Below are 20008 nucleotides of genomic sequence, written 5' to 3' on the forward strand. Positions count from 1 at the left end.
GATACGATGGTTTCTTAGTTACTGACAAGCAGGAAAGACATTCTGTCCTAGATCAGTATTTTAACAAATAAAGCATGACAGTGACGTCACTTGGCGTCTGTAACAGCACTGTTTCACATTACAGGTGCAATAAATATCCCTAAGTCTTATCTCATGGCGAAAGAAAATACACACTCATTGTCAGCCTGAAATGATGCCTGCTTAATAATGATGCCTCCACATGGCTTGCAGTTCCCCTTCCATAGGGATGGGGATTGAAGGAGAAGATGACATAGCCCACAATGTGATTTCAGTGTTTATATTTGTCATGTTCTGTGAACTGTCATCACAGGCACTTGCAACATCTTTTGTTTCTTTAATTTGTTTAATCAAGTAAGAACTTGTTTAATCAAGTTGCTAGTGTTGGCTTCTGAAGTGCTAAATCAATTGCTGATTACAAAGTATTTCTGTGTCTGTGCATTAATCACTAAAGGAAGAGCACAGTCAACTACCTATAAAACAGGAAAGCCATTGCAGCACATCTGGCAAACGCTGAGAAAGCACAAACAGCATGCAAACAACCAAATACAAAAAGGAAAGCATAAGATATGAAAATCCAAGGTACTATTTAAGCATGACAGAAGCAACTTCATAACCATCTGTAGCTGGCTCCTGAAACTGAACATCTCTCTACAAATTTCTGTGATGCCAGTTAATAACACATGTACTTGTATTAGGTATCAAGTATTAGGGCTTAAACTTTCCATTGATCATTTAACAATCTGTCCCTAGATTTCAGCATACAGAGTAAACATCAAACTGGACTGATAGATAAGGAGTTATAGCGATATCAAATGAATTAAATAGAAATAAATCAAATCCCTTATTATGTCTAAAAAAGCTTCAGAGATCTCTTGTATGACACTGGCATCTCTTTTGAATTCAATAGCGTGGATATGAGAGTTATGAGAAAACCTGAAAACTATAGATTAATAAATCTGTTTTAAATCACAAGAATGATTATGTTCTGTTCATAGCATGCAAAACAGTATCTGCAGGGAAGCAGGTATTCCCCCATCTAAACACAAGTGCTTAGGAAATGACTCAGAGGAGATATTATTCCCCATGTTGGATATTCTGCTTCATTATGTAAGTAATTTAATTCAGTATTTGACAAAATACTACCAATTTTACTCTGACAAAATGATCACAACAGAGAACTGCTATTTTTCTTTTCTAATTATGAAGACATAGAGCAGCAATAGTACAGATATTTTCAACCATATGGTACTTAAAAGTTTTAGATTTAAATTCAGTCACATAAAAATCTCTAATAACTTTAAAACTGAAGTGATCTTTTTCATCACTGAAATTATGCAGAAATAGAGGAAAATATTATTTGCACCACTTCTGTTTTTTTCTAATAGGAGCTGAGATTTTGCAATGTCATGCTTGAAATGATAGTTGATTTGAATTAAAACTGTACAAAATTAATTGCAAACTATAAGCAGCAATCAATTGTCTTATGTATTGTAACTTCCTTCTTTCATACATATTTATTGCTCACACAGTAAAAGAAGAGATAGCAGTGGATGTGATATGATGATACCTATTTCAGGCACTTTGATTTATGATCCCTTTATCAGACGCAAACTGTCTTAAAAATATTTATGCTTCCTTTTCCCTGAAGTCAGTTCATAACCTCACTAATCCTTTCCTTCATTTATTTTCAACCTAATGGTTGCATTTATATGTACTTACTCTTATGCTAGCCCCATTAGTAGCTCTGATTTACAAAGTACACAATCCAGTTTAAAACATACCTACTTGAATGGTGTCTCTTTTTAAGGTACAAAAGATAGTGTTTGGGGGATGCAGTTATGTTCCTAGATTTGAGATAGATACTTGCCTGAAAATGGTTTTGGGTTTTTTTGTTTGGTTGGTTTGGTTTTGTTTGTTTTTGTGGGTTTTTTTTTTTTTTCCTTTCCCCTATTGTTGGCTACATGAAGAATCAGATAAGACAAAAGTAGCTTAATCCAAACTCCTGCCTGAAGCAGAATTCAATTAGCTGAAGCTGCTGAGGACTATGTCCAGGAATTTTTAAATATCTCCAAAAGTACAGATAGCTCCAACCTCTCTGGGCAACCTGTTCCAATCCAATATTTATTAATTTATATATATATATATATATCTATTTTGTGGTAGAATTGATTTAGATATTAAATAGGCTGTTAGATTGCTCTTACAGCAATTCTAATCATGAGTAAACTCAAGAAATTTGTGACAGGAAATGTCTGTGGTTTTCTTTTTAAAGATTAAGGAATAAATAAAGCAATAAAATTGTATGTGAAAACTAACAGGAGGTAGTGATTTATTAAAATAAATTAATATTTTAATATAATTATCAATATTATATAATTTTGTTGCAGCATAAGTACTATTTAAGCAATATGTATATTCCTTGTACCAATAGTAATTAACAATAAAACACCACCTAGGGAGTGAATTTACAAATAGCTGGTAAATTTACAATTTTAGATCTTAACTCTTTGATAAGGAATGATACAGCATTGTCTTAGACATATCACAAACTACAGGATTTTTTTTGGTCATTATAAATAATTTTAAGGTTTTTGCTAAATGCAATTATCACATTCTTCATTAATTTAAATGAAAAAGAAATGCATCTATCACACGGGACTTATGAGTCTGTTTAACTGAATTTAAAGATACATTTAGTTATCATATTCACTAAAAAAACCAAACTAGCTGCCATCCCAACTGAGGAAAACTTAAAAATTAAAGAACTGACTAAATTGATTTTAAATCTAGCATTAAAGTTGATTACCTATCACTGAATGCTTCATAAGTGAGAAGACATTCATAATTTACAGTTTTCACTGTGGCAGTTACACAGTATTTATAATTTATGGTGTTCTCTCTTCTAAATAGATTTGAGTAAAATGAGATGATAATTACTCATGGGTACAACCATCTAATCAATATCAAGGGAGGGTACAGACAGGATTGAAAAATTGTCATCACCATTATAAACATACTTTTTACACTGCCCAAATTTCTAGACATCCATTTAAAGTGAAATGGTGCACCTCCAGGGCAGGGACAAGGTGGCCCAAAACGCACAGCTCAAAAGCAGTCCATGCTTTTCTAAGATTTTGCTAGATGCACATTAAGAAATTTTATTTATTTTCACAGTTACCTAATACTGTATAGATAGAATATACCTGTAAGAAGAGGGGAGTCATTAGGGTCAGTTTGCAATGCAACCTGCATTTTTAGAGGTCCTGACTAGCTATAAATGTGATTTAGTCATCTAAAAATAATTCTGTTTGATCATCTATTGGAACTGCAGAACACGTAAGAAATTTCCAATGGTGAGGAACCCCCACTTGCTCCTTTTTACCTATTCACCCACTGTTATTTCCTGAGACCTAATGACTCCTTTGAAAGACACAAGATTTTTTGAAAGTCATTTAGAAAATGTCAGTAGTAAGTGACAATATGTTTGTGACAGAAAGTTCCTAAAAAAATCCCAAGTAGCATTCTTGAACCAGATACTTCAAGTGCAGAACAAAGTTCTTCATTCTTAGCTGGCATGCTTAGATGTCTACTAGAATGATTATTTACTGTCTTTAGGCAGGAACAAATAGATATGGTGACGGGATTAAAGAACCACAATTTGAGAGACTGCAATTTGCATTTTTGTTGGCTTGTCACAATCTTACTGTTACTTCAATACTGCATTTCAACAGATATGTTATATGATCACTGTTAATCATAATCATTGGAAAAAACATGGATACTAATAATTATCATAAGATAATGATTATAAATATAGAGTAACTTCAGATATGAGAGTTATGATCATGTACTTACTGGAGATGCATGTACTTGTGTTATTCTTAACTGATTTTCCAAATCTTGAACTTTATTTTTCAGTTCTGTGTTTTCAGTTTCTAGTTCTTGAATCTACAAAGCAAGTAGTTATTGCAATAGCTATTGGGATATTCATTCATTTCAAAAGTGTCCATTGAGAGCAATTTTAGCTGAGATCTGGCAATTTAAAAGCAGTGTTTTACTAATTATCTGATCACAAAAAGTAATCAAACTTCTGTATCTTCCACATTTCAACCTTGCTAGTCTCTTTAATGACCCTGCAAGATGGCAAAAGATACTACTGTTTCACAGTATCAGGTCTTTTTTCAGTTTTCTTTCTTTAGTATCTGTTGCAATTCTTAGCAATCTAAGAATAATGCTGGAAATTATACTATCATAGAAAGCAGGTAACTCAAAAGTTCGTTAAAACGCATAGTTCAGAACTTACTCTTTTCTGTAAACCTGCAATTTGTTTCCTTGTTTCAACATCTTTTCCTCCAGATTCCAGAAATTTCCTGTAAGCTAAGTCAAATGCTTGGCCAATTGTTAAAGTTATCTCTTCCGCCTTTATATAAAACATAAGAAAGAAATTAGTATATTAAGAATATTTTATATAATTACTTTAATTTCAGATGACCACAAAATACATTACATCGTGTATCATGTTCAAAGGATTTACTTCACCCATTGTGAAGGCAACACTAGAGAGGAGCATGACAAACACTCTTCAGCAAAATACCTTGACAGAAATGCTATGAAAGTAACTTAAAAACACTTCAGATGAAGAAGGAAGACTGAAGAGGCAGAATGCAATTAGATAATTTTTAGCATAAATTATGCCTCCAATTCCTGTAAATACAGATAGCGTGCTTCAGTATGTCTTTTTCTGATGATTTCTGAAGTAAATACAAGCTTTTCAATTATTAAACAAATTGGTTTGGTTTTAATGGCTTCATATTTTCATGTTAATGGATGTTTTGACCCCTTTTACTTTTAAATTTGGACTTCAACACTTATTTTTACATATCCTATAATGGTCAATCAGCATAGCATAGATAAATGTATTTATCTGTACAAGTATTTCTGATTACCAAAATCCAACCAAACAGAATTTGCATTTGTATGTGCAAAATATAATAATTTAGTAGTTTTATGCTGAGTAGTATCCTATGTTGTGTATACACAGTCTGTGCAGAAAATCTACTTTAAAAATAAAGGTAACAATAAGTCTATAAGAAGTTGATTGAGCACACCAAGGTTCCAAAAAAAAAAAAAAAAAAAAAAGGGACCATTTGCCTTAGAACTTCAGTAGAGAAAGTAAACACAGTAGATAATAACATTTTTAATTTTTAAAACAATTTGACAGGGGAACAAAAAAAAAAAACCCAAACAACAAAACCCACATTAATCTGGCTCAAGATAAACTAGAATTTTCTTGTCTTTATTGAAAAGAAAATCTGAAATTGCTTTTTTCTCATGAAAGCAAGAGTATTCTGCCCAATGCTGAGAAGACTTTTCCTTCACTAGCTGTAAGAACATGAAGGGCTGGATGCAAAAAAATGGTACAGAATGTGATGCTCCCAGCCTTTTATCCATCAGTGTCCAACATTGTCATTCAGTAGAGGTGTGTGAAGACCTGAGTTCTACAGGAATGGGGAATTAACTCCTCTTTTTACTCCGAAAAAAACACATATGGCCACCTTTATTAAAGAAATCCCAAAACATCACAAATGATTATCTTAACTAAATCAAGACTGAATTAGACAAAAAAGCTGAACTAGGACTGCTTTAGAGAATAACTGTTTATGTTAGTAAAAGGAAAGTGTAATGCACACTAGGAGCATGCAGTCCTATCTTCCTGGAAAGATGAAGGTTGGCTGAAATGAAAAGTACCAAATGAGGTGGGATCCTTTGAAATCTGAGAGTACTAATGAACAAAGGAAATGGAGGAAAAAAGTACAGTAAGTGAAATATCAAGTTAGAGCAAAAGAAACAGTGCATTAGTCTGGAATAAAAATGGTACTAGTGTGCAGAGACTTCCAGAGCAATTTAAAATCATGGGAATAGGCGAAAAAGAGGTGCAGGATAGAAAGAGAATCGAACAGATGTGTATAACAATTCTGAACAATATCTACTGAAGGCACTGGAGCAATGCAGGTGAATAATTCAGAAATACTGGGAAGTAACACATAATGCTACATAATTGCACATATATAGAAGTGAATATGCATCTTTTTCTTAAAGAAAAAAAAAGTTTCCTTAATATGATTATCTCAAGATACTTCAGAATAATACAAAAAGAGAGACTCCAGATTTTAAAAAACCCTAAATATCAATTTTTGGTGTTGATTCCAATGTTTTTATTTGTTAATTATTTTCTGCCAGGGTAAACACATGACCCTGTTTCAGCTAGACACCATTTTCTTAATTTCCTGTCCTAAAGTATTTTTTTTCTCCTATTGAACATTTTTGAACAGTTGCCCCGTTCTCTCAGACACAAGAGAATGTCAGTGGTTGGTGCAATGAATTCTCTTTTAGTGCATCATGGCATTAACAAACTTGAAAGACATGGCAGGGGGAAGGCAGAGAAGGAGGAACCTTGCCGTAAAAAAAAAAAATAAAATTCTGAGGCAGACACATCAGCAGAAGAGTCTGAGGGTATCTCAGCCACAGGGTTGCAGCAATCTCTGCAAAACAGCTGTGAAAACATTTCAAGCTTGGTGGGATGCAGTCTGTTCTCAGAGTATTGCAGATGCTTGGCCTAGGATAAGAATTGTCCCAGAAAACCACCTTAGGATCAATGAAGAAAAAGGCTCTTCTTTCAATTAATGCATCTAAGTTACAAGACACTGTATTACCATGAAAGATTATACTAAAGTGACTCCAATTAAAAGGCAGGCTACCCACCTTTATTAATCGTCCCTAGTTTATTTCAAAGCAGATCAATCAAAGCCCGTAATTCTTTCAGTGTCTTGCATACTTACACACTTTTCACTGTCAAATACATAGCACAGATGCTTATTTGATTCGGAATCTTTGCATATGAAAGTAAATATTCTCTTGTCCGTTTTATCATCAGCACAAAATGATATCCTATGGAGTTGACAATTGTGTTGGACTTCCTGCAAATAAAAAGAAAGATTATTTAAAAAAAAAACCCCTACTATACTTGTTTAGGATAAAGATGCGCAAATAAATCTGAATTTCCTAATGTACATAAGATCAGGCAAGTTGCATTAACATTTTTTTAATGTCTCTCACTGTACACGAGAACACCCAAAAAATGGACTGAATGTAAGCAGGAAGTTTTTATTTGGACAGCATTTATCTGGAAATGTTTCGATAGTAATTTCTGTTCTAGAAAATTGGTTTTCCTATTGCTTTGCATCCCTGTGCAATTTATTTAGGGACTGATTATGTAAAATATTCTGTTCTTTTTCCAGGTGCACACCATCTTCAGATTTCATCATCTCCCAGGGTTTGTTAAAATGGTTTTACTGAAATGAGTCCTTATATTTTTATCTTAGATATAGCAAACAGAAATAAAATGACTTTGTTATCCAAAAAAAGGGGCACAGAGAACCAAGTTAGACATCTAAATAATTACTTACTTAAGCGCAACATAAACAGCTTTTAAACATTATTATTTGCATATTTTCAATACTGTATTTTACTTTCCATTAAAAAGCATGTTCCAGCTATTAAAAAAGTTGCAGTGGTAATGCTCTTCAGCTGAGAGAGCTTGACAAGACTGAAATAAACTATCTGAACTATTTTTTTTTGTTGTTTTTCTTCAACAAGTCTCTTCTTGGTATTTTATTTTATTTGGCTTATTACATGGGAAAGCAGTATTTGCTTTAAAGGAAAATATGCAGTTTAGCTGTGAACTATTATCTATTTTAAAAGAAGAAAATTTCTGTGTAGCACCAGGGTTCCCAGATTGCCATAAGCTCATAAACAAAGGCATGCCCTCTCTGCACACAATCACTTATTTAAAAAATGTACCATATGGGCAATCTTTTCCCTTTGACCCAACTGGGTTCCTCTTCTCAGTCTTTACAGCCATTCTTCTGTGTATGCTATTTCTCCCATTGCCCCAGGTCTGTCTTGCATTCGATGTCTTTCTGTTGTAGCTCTAGCAGTTACACATAACAGCATATGCTTGTTCTGGCTCTTTCAGGGTTTACAGGTCCATAGAACTACTTTATATCATTTAAGGACTGAACCACTTCTCTATAATTTTCTTTTTTTGAGTGCCAAGTATAGAATCAAGTCCTGATACATAAGCAGGCCTCCTGTTCCTACCACAATTAATAGTGATTATGAACCAATATTCCTCTGTAACAATACTAAAGTGATTTGTTTCAAAAACACAATGAAAAAAATTACTGTAATCAGAGATGATAACATGGAATTTAAGTAATTTCCTAATGCATCTACAAATTGTGCAAAAATAAGGAAAACTTGATTCAAATTTACATTTACATACAGCTTTAAGAAACAAACTGGGGGAGATAAAAAGACTACTCATATTTGATTACCATCTGAGTTGTAACAACAAAATTTCTAAGAGACTAGAATTCTCCTATTCCCCCAGGAACTTCTGTCCCACAGCTTTCTGTTAATCTCTTCAGGAAGACTTAGGAAGGCTAACATATTTTGGCATCTAAAACTATTATTTTAAAGCAGTTTTTGTCAGGATATGGTGTTTAGTACCTCTTTCTGCCCTATGACATAAGAAAGATGCAAAACCTGCAATTTAAGTTGATGAGGATATTTCTTTTCCCCTCTGCTTATGAACTGTTGAACTGTGGTTGTATCAACAGTCTGAAATGAATATGGATTGCAAATAGATACAGCCTTGCACTAAAGCTACCTTTTTTGCAAAAGGCAGTATAAGTGTCTAAACGGTAGCAACTACTCCAGAATTAGGAAGCAGTAACAAACAGTTCATTCAAATCCAACATTCAACATATGCATAAAAGATTTAAGAGCACTCAGATGTTAAGAATTGCTGACTACTGAATAAATACTTTTTAGCTTGGTTATATCTCATTATTCCTCTTTGAAGTCTGTGAGGAGGAAGTTTTGATAACTATATAACTCCTTCCAAAATATCAGAGCAAACAAAGGAACAGGGAAAACCATCCACAGGATGGCTCAATGCACTTAACTGCTGAAAATGCAGGGACTGTCATTCTGTGTCAGATGAAAAGCATACCAGAGCGCTTATGGGCTGCTACATGAAGTTTACAGAGAAATTAATAACACACATGGGAAATAAAAGCATTCTAAGGAGGCAAGATACAATTAAAAAAATAAATTTAAAAAATGAGAAATGGAGGGAAAAATGAACAGGTTAAGGAAAGAGATTCAATGCCAAAGCAGCAGCAGGAAGAATGAGTACTGCAAACAAATTGTCTCCTCACTCACCTCCAAACACCTACATGTGGGAACCTACATAATGGTGACTATTTGGAAAGATGTTTATGATATGCTGTGTTAACACATATTTACCACAATGTTTTCACCTTCCTCAGAGTTTAAAAGTTCCATTGTGAAAGGATTAATTACATCCCACATTAGCTACAGTCTGTATTTTGGAATATTACATATCTTTTCCTGGGAAGTTGTCACCCATGTGCTATAACAAGAAACGGTATTGTAGAAGAATTTTACATCAACTGAATAGCTTTAGTTATAATACTTTTTTAAAATATGAAACAATAAAAACACTAAAACCAGTTAAAACAGTATTTAATTACTAATGTAGCACCATAAACATATGTCTCTTACCTTTGTTTTTGGATCTAGAATTTTTACACCATAGATTGAGATTTGTAATTCAACTTTGGGAGTTTTCTGGCCTTCAGATTTCTTGATATGTCTTGCAAACTGTAAGATGAAAAATACAATAGCAATCACATTAACAATAACTTTTCTGATTTTTTTTTTTTATTACTTCTCATTTCCTCTCAACTCCTTCCACCTGAATTTGTTTCCTTCCTCCTTCAAAAAGCTCTTATAAACAATGCCAACCACTCCCAAAGTCTCAGCTGGGCACTGAACAAGGATTTCAGACTGCACTCTATAGAATATTATTATAATTCAAGAAAATAGATTTTAAAATTACTCAGCTGGTTCTCTTGAAACTTCTATCTGTTGTTTATGCACTTTACGCTTTTGCATGAGAACAGTAGAAACATGAACACTTTCAGGCAGTTTGACAACCACTTGGTTGTTGAGCAGTGAACATCATTCCACATCGCACTATTTCTACACCCACTTCTGTACACATGAACGGATGGTACTCTCCGTATGTTCCTCTAAGGAAATCAGTTATTTTAAACAGGTTCAGTGTGAAAGCACTAACAGCTGTCAACACCTAAAAAATACTTCATCTCTTCTATCATATTCTCAGGATTTATATGCTAACAGTTCACTAGATGATGGCTAGACAATATTTTATATGACTGGGTAAGGTAATGTGTCCTATTCAATACATTTTCCATCCTTTCATATCTCCTCTTCTAGGTGCTAGATCTGACTTGTCATTCTGTCATGAACACTGCATATAAAATAAGCAGAGTATTTAAAATTTGCGATTGCATGGCAGTTATGAAGTGTCATGAATTTGGGTAACTTTCTTAGCAAAGTTACAGAATTGCTCTATATTTTGCTCTGTCACCAGCTCTTTTCCTCAAGCATTTGACAACCTAGAATGGTATTTCCAAATGCATAAATAAGGATGATGACTCACTGAAGGCTAGAGGAATTGGAGTCTCTCCTTCACAGCTATATGTTTGAACACATCGTTCTCAGACTTGCTCCCACTCGAGTATAACTGAGCACACAATTCACCATCAGTACAAATAAACTATATAAAAAGTCAGTGAGGACAATGACTTTTAGTGGCATAAAGAGTCTAGAATGTCAACAAGGGTGCTAAGCTATCTTAAGGGCTAGACCTGGAAGACAGAAGCCAGAATTACCTTCTCATTGTGAAGTACTCGGCTGTAGTCAACTGATACCTCCCCTAAAAACACCTAATCCCCCGATTTTTATTTAAGCGATAGTTGAGGGTTTGGGTTTTTGCTCTCTCCCTACTCCTATGCCAACTAGTACTTGAGAAATCTATCCACTAAATCAACTGCTATACAAAATATGACTCTCTCCATCTATTTTATTTCATTTTGCTTGTAAGCAGCTCTGTTCATGGCAAAATATTAACTAGTTTTAAGTACAACCCTGAAAGCACATAAATCTGCCTCTCTTCAGTATCATGTATACTGAATACATGCAATATGCACACCCTTTCCCTGTCCTATTTATTGTCAAGCCCATTTCTCACATATTTAGAGTATACTTTTAATAAAGTTTAATGACTATACCCATCCCTTTATTTTAATTAAGGTGAGTCATCTTATACACATCTTTCTATTAAAAAAAATAATTTTACAGAAAATGAAATTAAAAAACCTAATCATTGGTTTACAGGTATTTTGGCCAAAAACATTTCTAGACTTTCTAGGACAATTAAAATTTGTTGGAAAAAAATAATTTTTTCTTACATAAAAATCTGACTCAAATTTTACACTACCAATTTAACCTGTTTGATTTGTATGTCTCTGCTTTAAAAAACAGGAAATTGATGGGCCAATCAATGTTTATTATCGCAGATTTTTTTCTCCAAGATGATTATAAAACAAAGTGTCTTTCTGATCAGTCTTGTACATTTACTTAATACCCTCACTCCATCAGCTTTCCTTCCTGATTTGTAATTTAATTATGTCCTTTCATTAGTTGAAACTTTGAGGACATATGTGGTCCCTTTTCATAGTACCACAGGGCTCTGCAATTGGCTCAGTTTACTACACATTAAATGGAATGACCACAAAAACTACAGATCAACTGGACAGTTTGGGCATCTCTTTCCAGTGTACTTCACAGTGCACAGAAAAAATACGTATGTAACAGGTAATCCTGGGGCACACCTCGATTTGGAACAGCCTTGAACTTGAGTGAACCCTGGCTTTTTGGAAATGTCCCTTTATAATCAAGATGCAAACGAGTATTCCTGTGCAGTAATGAAAGAGAGGCATAATACTTGTTTTTAATGAGTTAAAGCCATAGTGTATGTTGAGAATGATGACGAAATGCTTGGTTTTCCAACTGCAATCACCTCAGAGTCCCAAACAACAGCTACAACATGAAAACTTTTTAAAATAAGTAGGTCTAAAACTTGTGCAAGTTCTTTAGAACAGCTGGCCAAAGCTTGCTCCAAGTAGTCAAGAAGTCTTACAACACTGAGGAAGTTCCAGAAGATAATTCTGCGCCAATGCTAAAAAAAGGGTAAACAAAATGACCCTACCACGTCTCCACTCTCAAAAGGCATAAATCAAGTTCAAGAACTAGAGAATTCAAGTGAGATGAAATTAATGGTGATCAGTATGAATTTTACAAAAAATACAGGTCAAAATACACAAAACATTTGTCTGAGTTTTGCATGCTGTTACATTTAGGAAATGAAGCAATACAACAAAACTATTAGTTAAGTTAGTTACATTAGTCTCCAGATGCAGCTATAAACAGGAAATTGTCATTGGGAAGATATGTTTCTAATGTATTCCAGCAGGGTTTATTTCTTAAGCATGACATTATTGAACAATGACCAGGAGGGAAATAATTACTGATAAAGTCTGCAGGCAGGCAAAGTAAGAGGGAAACATGGGGAGAAAAGTAACTAATGATCTGCAATCTAAAATCATTACAGAGCAAGTTTGCATATCACAAAGTCTGATAGAGGGGCAAATAACACAGAGTACCTCACCAACCAGAACATCACAGATTGCCTTTATGCAAACCCATTTCTGTTGCAATACCAATACCAACTTTGCAATTCATACATATGGGTACAAACTTTCTTCCTTGGGTGACTACCCTGTGAAGATGGAATTAGGAAAGTCTAGATACCATGGTAGGCTCTCCATTAACTGTGGACCTTTTCCTTTCATGGAACTACAACTGGGAAGATTAATGCAATCCTTGGATATTTCAAAAAGATCCTCAAGACTACAATGTCTGCACTGCATCAGCTGCTTGTGAGAAACTACTCAAATTTTACGTTCTGGGGTTTTCAATTGCAGAAGGATGTTGACAAAATGGAGAAAGATCACAGCATATATGCAAAAGTTAGCAGAAGACTAGAAACTCACTTTATAGGAAATTCCATCAAATCAAAACCAAGCTAATGGTGAAAGAAAAACACAAAAGTATCTCTTCAACACAGGCAGCAAGAGACACAAGTCAGCTTTTTATCAAAGGTTTACTGGGATACAGTGACTGAAAAGTGCATGCAGAGAAATTCAGAAAATCTGGTGCAGTTACTTTCTTAATGCTTTTCCTGCCCACTCCCTGTTCTGTGTAATAACAGATAACATAGAGATACTGATCAGTAATTTCTTTCACATCTGACCTTCTCCAGAATGCCAAGTTCAGCCACCTCCTAAACTTGTGCAGGGTTCGAACAGCAGATCCCAACACTCAGATATCAGTCAATTTGCCTTTTTTCTTCTATTTTTTCTACTCACTCCTTCTACCTAAAGAGGAAAAGCTAGACGATCTTTAAGGTCGCTTCCAACCCAAAACAGTCTATGATTCCATGACCCTGAGTGACCTCTGGACAGGAAAGATTTATAAACATTATTTTCTCCTTTCAGTTCACATTTGAAACAAAGTAATAGTTGTAGCTTACACAGTAACAAGATTATTTAAGAGGGTAAAAATCTGTAGCCTCCCATTGGCATCAAAGTGGACAACGATATAAAATTACAATGAATCACAGCATGGCTTGGGAAGAGATATGATGGGCCAAGTTCTAAAGCTGTTAGTTTATACATATATTGTTCTCAGGCAAGGCATCCAGATTTGGCCCAATAATAATATGAGCAGTTCAGTGCGATGGGATAGTTTTTATTTAACTGGTTTGGAATTAACATGATATTTTTCTTGACTCTTTTAGGGAAAGCAACAGATACAAATAAATCAATTTTCAATGGTTTAATTTAGCTTTAAAAATTTTAAAAAGTTCCATATATCTTGTCTTTTAGTACAGTAGCAGGGAAAACTGCATACTTTGAGACTCTTACTAAAATTACATTTCAAATCCTTATACATCAAGTTTTAACAAACCACAATCAGGGGATTAATCATCAAAAATAACAAGGAAAAAAAAAATCACATTTTAAAAACACCCATGAGCTTTAGTGAAAGAAATAATGGTTAAAACAAGTTCTATCAAAATCAATTTAAGCTATGCAAATCAAAACTATGTGCTTTTATTTAATATTTACAGCTCATTGAACAATTCAAGTTTTTTTAAAAAAACTTGAAACAAAAGTAGACATTGCTGTGGTTTGGGTGCTAATCTGCAGGCCAGGGAGTAGAGGTTCATCTCCTTCAGTTTACACAGGCTGCCAGGGAGACACCAGAAATTGTACTTCATGTGGATACCTTAAAAGACGTCTGAGGGCAGCATAGTTCTCTAAGCTGAGAAATAGCTTTATACCTGGCTTTAACAAGATGCTTTTCCTTTTTTCATAACAACATTCATTATAAGGAAAGATGCCAGGAGGTAAAAAAAGCCCTATTTCTTCTGCAGTGACTACTTATCTTTTTGGTCATATTATTGTCCAAACTCTCATCCATGTTTCATGCAGGTATTATGAAATTATGAAATCTAAAAAATAGCTGTCAAGAAGAACAAAAGGATGAAAAGGCCACAGTCATTTGAACCTGAAACTCTTGATAGTGAGCTGGGTAGGGAAAAAGCTCTCTCCAAAATCCACTTTTAAGGAGTATATTATATTTTCCAAATTCACATTGGACTGAGGGGAAGGCTATTGATCTATTAATCACAGGGTAGAAGACAATGCAGTAGTCTTTTTTCCATCTCTCACTCCCTGAAGGTTTTTTTGGGGGATGGGGTAGTGAATGTGGTGTTGGGTGGGTTTTTTTTGTTTGTTTTTTTGTTTGTGGGGGTGGGTGGGTAGTTGTTTTGTTTGGTTGGTTTTTTGTTTTTTTGTTTTTTTTTTTTTAGGTTGGGTGGTTTTGTTTGGGTTGTTTTGCTTTGTGTTGTGTTTGGTCTGGTTGGGTTTTGGGTTTTCGGGTTTTTTTGAGGGAGATGGTAAACAGGTGTTCTCTTCAACTCTTCTCAACTGATCTGGTTTGGTCTTCAGGCAGTCCCCTGGCTGGTCCTGAACCACACATTTTGCTTTCTCCAGTACTTCAAAGAGAACAGTCATGGCTGTAAGGCTTGACTGGAAACCTCTTTATTCCAATATTAAAAGATTTTCTGTACTCCACCCTCCTTCATCCTTCCAACAACAAATGAAACCCAGCTTTAACACGAAAAGGAGCTCAGAACAATATCCACTGATGGTCCGTTAAGGACAGCATCAGGACTGAGTTGGAAGTTGGGTAAAAGAACAGCCTTAAGTTTGGCCCTCACAAAAAAAATCCCTTTGAAGACTGTAAAAGGAAGAGTCCAAATCTCAGGTGTTTAATTCTGGTTTCTCCCTAATACCCCTCCATTTTCTTGTGGTTTAGTTATGCTGCCCTTTCCATCTGTTATGCTGACTGTTCCACCTGTTCTCACCTCTGGCAACCCTTCAAGCACTTTTTGAGAATGACCAAATTCATTCCTGCAGTTTGATTTAGAAGTTATATCCTTCATTAATCAAGGAAAGTAATCATTTAACTTCATAAAATAAAATGATTTGACAACATTTACACATTTGAATAAGATAGGCAGTTCTGATAAAACATCTCGGTACCATTTTTTGTAGTTTTATTTAATTCTAGAGATTGGTCTGACTAGAAAACTGGAAGGAAAAAATGGTTTGCAATAAGTTATGAGAAGAATGCACCTTATCTTAGAAATCAAAATATGTATTTTATTTCTAAAAAGGGAAATTCCAACTAGATAAAACCACTGGACAACCTTCTAGAAAAAATAAATATAGATGCTTGAAAAAAGTGTATATTGAAATTACAACTGATCCAGCAAAATTGTCAAATGTTTAGAAAATGTAGTAGTAGGTTTTGGGATAAAACAAGTACAATGAATCATCAGGGAAAATTTCCTCCTAGTTATTGTATTTTACTGTAGAACATCAGCTCCACCTGCTGGTAAAAGTAAGTTCATTGAATGGTGTGCTACATACAGTCTTTGTATGAGTCTTTAAGAGCTTTTGATTTCAATAAGAGATGTACATCAAATGTCAGTTCTAACACAGTTTGATGACATGATAGTTTAAGAAAAATAGTTTACCACGACAGTATTTCTTTATATCACTGTAAATACATGACTTCAAAAGGTAATTAGTATGATGCCTCAGTTGTAAAAATAGCTTCAAATATTGTCAGCTGTTTTTCTGCTAGTTGTTAATTTTCATTAAAAGAAATTATGATTAGCAACACTGTAATTAAACCCAAATCCATATAATAAAAAATATAAATATAGCATCACAAGTTACACACCTTTCAAAAACTCTCATACTCTCATACACTTTCTTTCAATATCAGACATTAGTTTTCACAAGCAGTTTTCACTAGTTTAAAATTTTTTATTAGCATTTTCTAAAACCAAGCTAGAGTTATTTTGTTAATAATAAAATCCAGTAACTCTAAGCTTCTCTTCAAAGAATTCAGATGCACAACATAAATCAATGTTGAAATGAGTATTCAATTGAAGATTGTTTCCAACATAAAACCTCTTACTGCTCTCTGAATTCTATTCCAAGGTTTTTCAAGTCTTTTCAAAGGTTGTCTTTAATTACTTTGTGAGTTTTATAATAAACTTGTGATTAAGATCCCATGTAATACTTGACATCTAAGCTTCAAACTTCCAAGCTTGAAGAAAATAGTATCCTTCTGGCATCAATGATTCAGACACATACCTCTGAGGTGGCTTATTTAGGGAACGTGTAAAAAGCTAGAACAGATACCTACATACTGCAGTGACACCACAAGTATATACAAAAGATTTTAGTGCTAGGCTGACAGATATTTTTTCACAAGAAAAGAGAAGAGTTCCGGCTCTTCCTACAATTCAGAGAACAGTTATTTGAAATTCTTTTTGGAGCTGCTTTCAGAGCAAACTGTTTCAAGGTACCAGATCATACAGCTCAATCCACCAAAAGCCTCCAATGACCAGGGAGAGCCCAGCTTTGCCTGGAGTTCCACCAGTGAGACAGACACTTAGCAGCTGCTTTACTTAGGAGTCAATAATGATAAAACACCATTAAAATAGAATCAAAACTTCTCCGTAGCAGGTTATTACCTTGACAGATTTCTGCACAGAATTAACTTTGCTCAGGGTAATGGAATTTTACAAACACCAAACACAATAGGCTTCACTCCTCCAGTATTAGCTGTAAACTACGAGGTCCATACAAAACCATCCATTTTAAATGTTTCTACTGGTAGCATGTTGCAATGGTTAAAAATGAGTCTTACTTACATTAGCCTAAAACACTTGAAAACAGCTAGGCAATAATGACTCTGATGAACTGCAGCAGAGTAAATCTTTTTTGGCATAAAACATTCTAAGAATTGACTAAAAGAATCTTTAAAGCAGCTGTACTATTTTGGTAGAGCAAAAATAATGGCAAACAACTTCTGTTTCAATACCTTAATACAATTACTAATCAATCTTGTAAAAATGACTTTTTCAAGGGAACCCTCAGTCTTAGATGAGTAGTGTTTCATGACTTCTTTCTTTTTATATAGTCGTAACACGGAGTCAAATTTTTCAACATTAATTCCCAAAATTTTCTGTCCATTTTGACGAACTTCTGTTTAAATGAATAATGAAAACCTTACAAAAAATTAAGGAAAGTACAATAGTAAGCAGGACAATTGTTATATCTAAACAAACCAATGCTCCGAAGCGTGAAACTGTGCAATTCCATAGCAATGTGAGTTAGCAGACAAATCAAATCACCATTCCCTACCACAACTCAAAGAATCTGAAGAGCTTTAAGCATATTAGCTGTCACTCAGTCAAATCAAAGCCATGTTATCAGTTAGCAACCCTAAACAAGTAATTTCATTAGGATACTTTCTAATTGTCTACTGAGTCCCTCAGTGTCCAAGGACACATAACCAAGAAGAAATTGTAAACGTCTGTCTTTCTCACCCATCTACGTGCACCAGCACATAGATGGTGTTTGTGTGTACAGAACCTTTTCCAACAAAAAATGAAGACCTGGAAGACAAGGTAGCAATGTCTCGTCATGAACAGGCTTGGTTTGGAAATCACATTCACTACAGTTCTATTTCCAGATGTATCACCAACTACCACAGCTGGAGGGTGAACAACATTCATGCCAGTGCCACCAACTTTCAACTCCATTCTAACAATCAGTTACATGGATCAGACACGTTAGCTTTAGATGAAGAGCAGTTAGGGACAACCAGTACACACAGAGCTATCACAGCCCACTTATGGCATAGTTTGACATTCTCACTCCTGTTCTTTGGCACCAACACCTTACTGTAAGTGGGTGGGTACTCCGTTTTGCAACAAGAGGCAACTCACCTAACTGGGGCTCTTATGAAGCAATGCACAGCCCAGAGAAATGCAGGACAGACATTACTGAAGTCACAAGTTCTTTGTTTATTTTCCTGAATTCTCTGGCAACACATCTGGAGTGCCCTAATTAGAGGCATTCAACAGCCATGAAGTAAGCAGAGCAGCTAAACCAAATTGTTGCTACTGAATTTGTATCAATGAAGCCCCTAAATTTCCAAAGAACAAGCTTTACATGTTAAGGGACATAATCTTTATACTATAAATAATTATATAATCTAGAACACAACTAAATATTTTCACAGCAGAACATCTGATAATACGGACATAATAAGGAAGGGCCTACACACCAGTGAAAAGATTAGCAAAACAACTGCTTCTAGAACCAATGAATTTACCCAGAAACACAAAGTGTCTTATCTGTAAAAACAGGTTAAGAATACATTCAATTTTTTATTTCATTAAAAGTTCTTTCTTACCTTTAATTTTCTAACAGCATCTCTTACAACTTCTGTGCCTTTGGGCTGCTCCACTTCTGTACTGCCAAGAAACTGAGAAGATTGTAATTTGTGAGAAATAAGTTATGCATTGAAAGGCTTAATTAACTCAAGTAATCTTATTTTCCAATTCTTTCTAAGTAACATTTGGAAAGACATTTGTTTCAATAGTTGAGAAACAATAAATTTTTATACAGCTAGTTCCAATCAAGAGAATATGAAGAATTAGACTCTAATTAGGCAATTAAAAGAGTTACCAAAAGCAGCTTTTAAAAAACATTTTATTTATCTCAATCTTATAAAACTCCGTAAATTAGAGGTTAAGTACCTTTCTCTACTGGAAAACTGTAATTTTGTTAACATAATCTCTTTTGCAAAATAATGAGATGTAAAAAAGAAAATACTGATCTATGATACTTCCCCTGAATCAACATGAGCCAATGGTTTGGACTATGTTACTAAAAACTTTCAGAGAGTGATGCAAGATCAGTTAAGAAGGCCTGATTCTGCTGTCAGAGCTGCTTGGTACAGTAATTTCACAGATAGAGAGGAACTAGGCTCCAATTTACATAAAGACAAGGCTCATATTCAAAGAATTTCTACTAGAGATCCCATTGTTACCAAGTAAGGTTTTAATGAAAACCAAACATACACCTGTTAATATACAAAGCACAATACTTCAAAGGGAACTTACCATTTCTTTATTTGTACACAGAAATGCCTTTAGATTCTTCTGCAAAGTTTTGCTTACCTTCTAGTATACTGTTATGAAAGGTATGAAAATCCTGCCCGAACCACTAATGTGTAACTAATTAATTTCGAATTGTTTGATTTTCACATTGAGGTACAGTTATTTTAAGTCACATCATGTATCTGTATATACCAAAATAATGCTAGCAAGAAAGAACAAACCCTCTTTTTTCTCTGAAGTACACAATTTTCTGTGTAACATGATGCACAGTGGTATGTATAATTTTTAAGTCTTACCAGTTTCAGAAGGACTTAAATTTGCCAAGTCACATATGCTTTCAACATAATAACT

At 34.4% G+C, this 20008-nt stretch overlaps 1 protein-coding gene across 4 annotated transcripts in view; it reads right to left on the reverse strand.

Moving 5' to 3' along the window:
• GULP1 (GULP PTB domain containing engulfment adaptor 1) overlaps window positions 1-20008 on the reverse strand; it is an 81309-nt gene that overhangs the window by 25752 nt on the left and 35549 nt on the right. For all 4 annotated transcript variants that reach the window (XM_026852353.1, XM_026852354.1, XM_026852351.1 and 1 more), the window contains exons 3-7: window positions 18949-19020; window positions 9673-9771; window positions 6861-6998; window positions 4325-4441; window positions 3877-3969 (exon numbers count right to left, since the gene is read on the reverse strand). In XM_026852353.1, coding sequence (XP_026708154.1) covers window positions 3877-3969; window positions 4325-4441; window positions 6861-6998; window positions 9673-9771; window positions 18949-19020 — 519 coding nt within the window. The remainder of the gene's footprint in view (window positions 1-3876; window positions 3970-4324; window positions 4442-6860; window positions 6999-9672; window positions 9772-18948; window positions 19021-20008) is intronic.

This window comes from Athene cunicularia, assembly GCF_003259725.1.
Source record: "Athene cunicularia isolate RWA chromosome 7 unlocalized genomic scaffold, athCun1 chr7_part1, whole genome shotgun sequence".
Taxonomy (NCBI): Eukaryota; Metazoa; Chordata; class Aves; order Strigiformes; family Strigidae; genus Athene; species Athene cunicularia.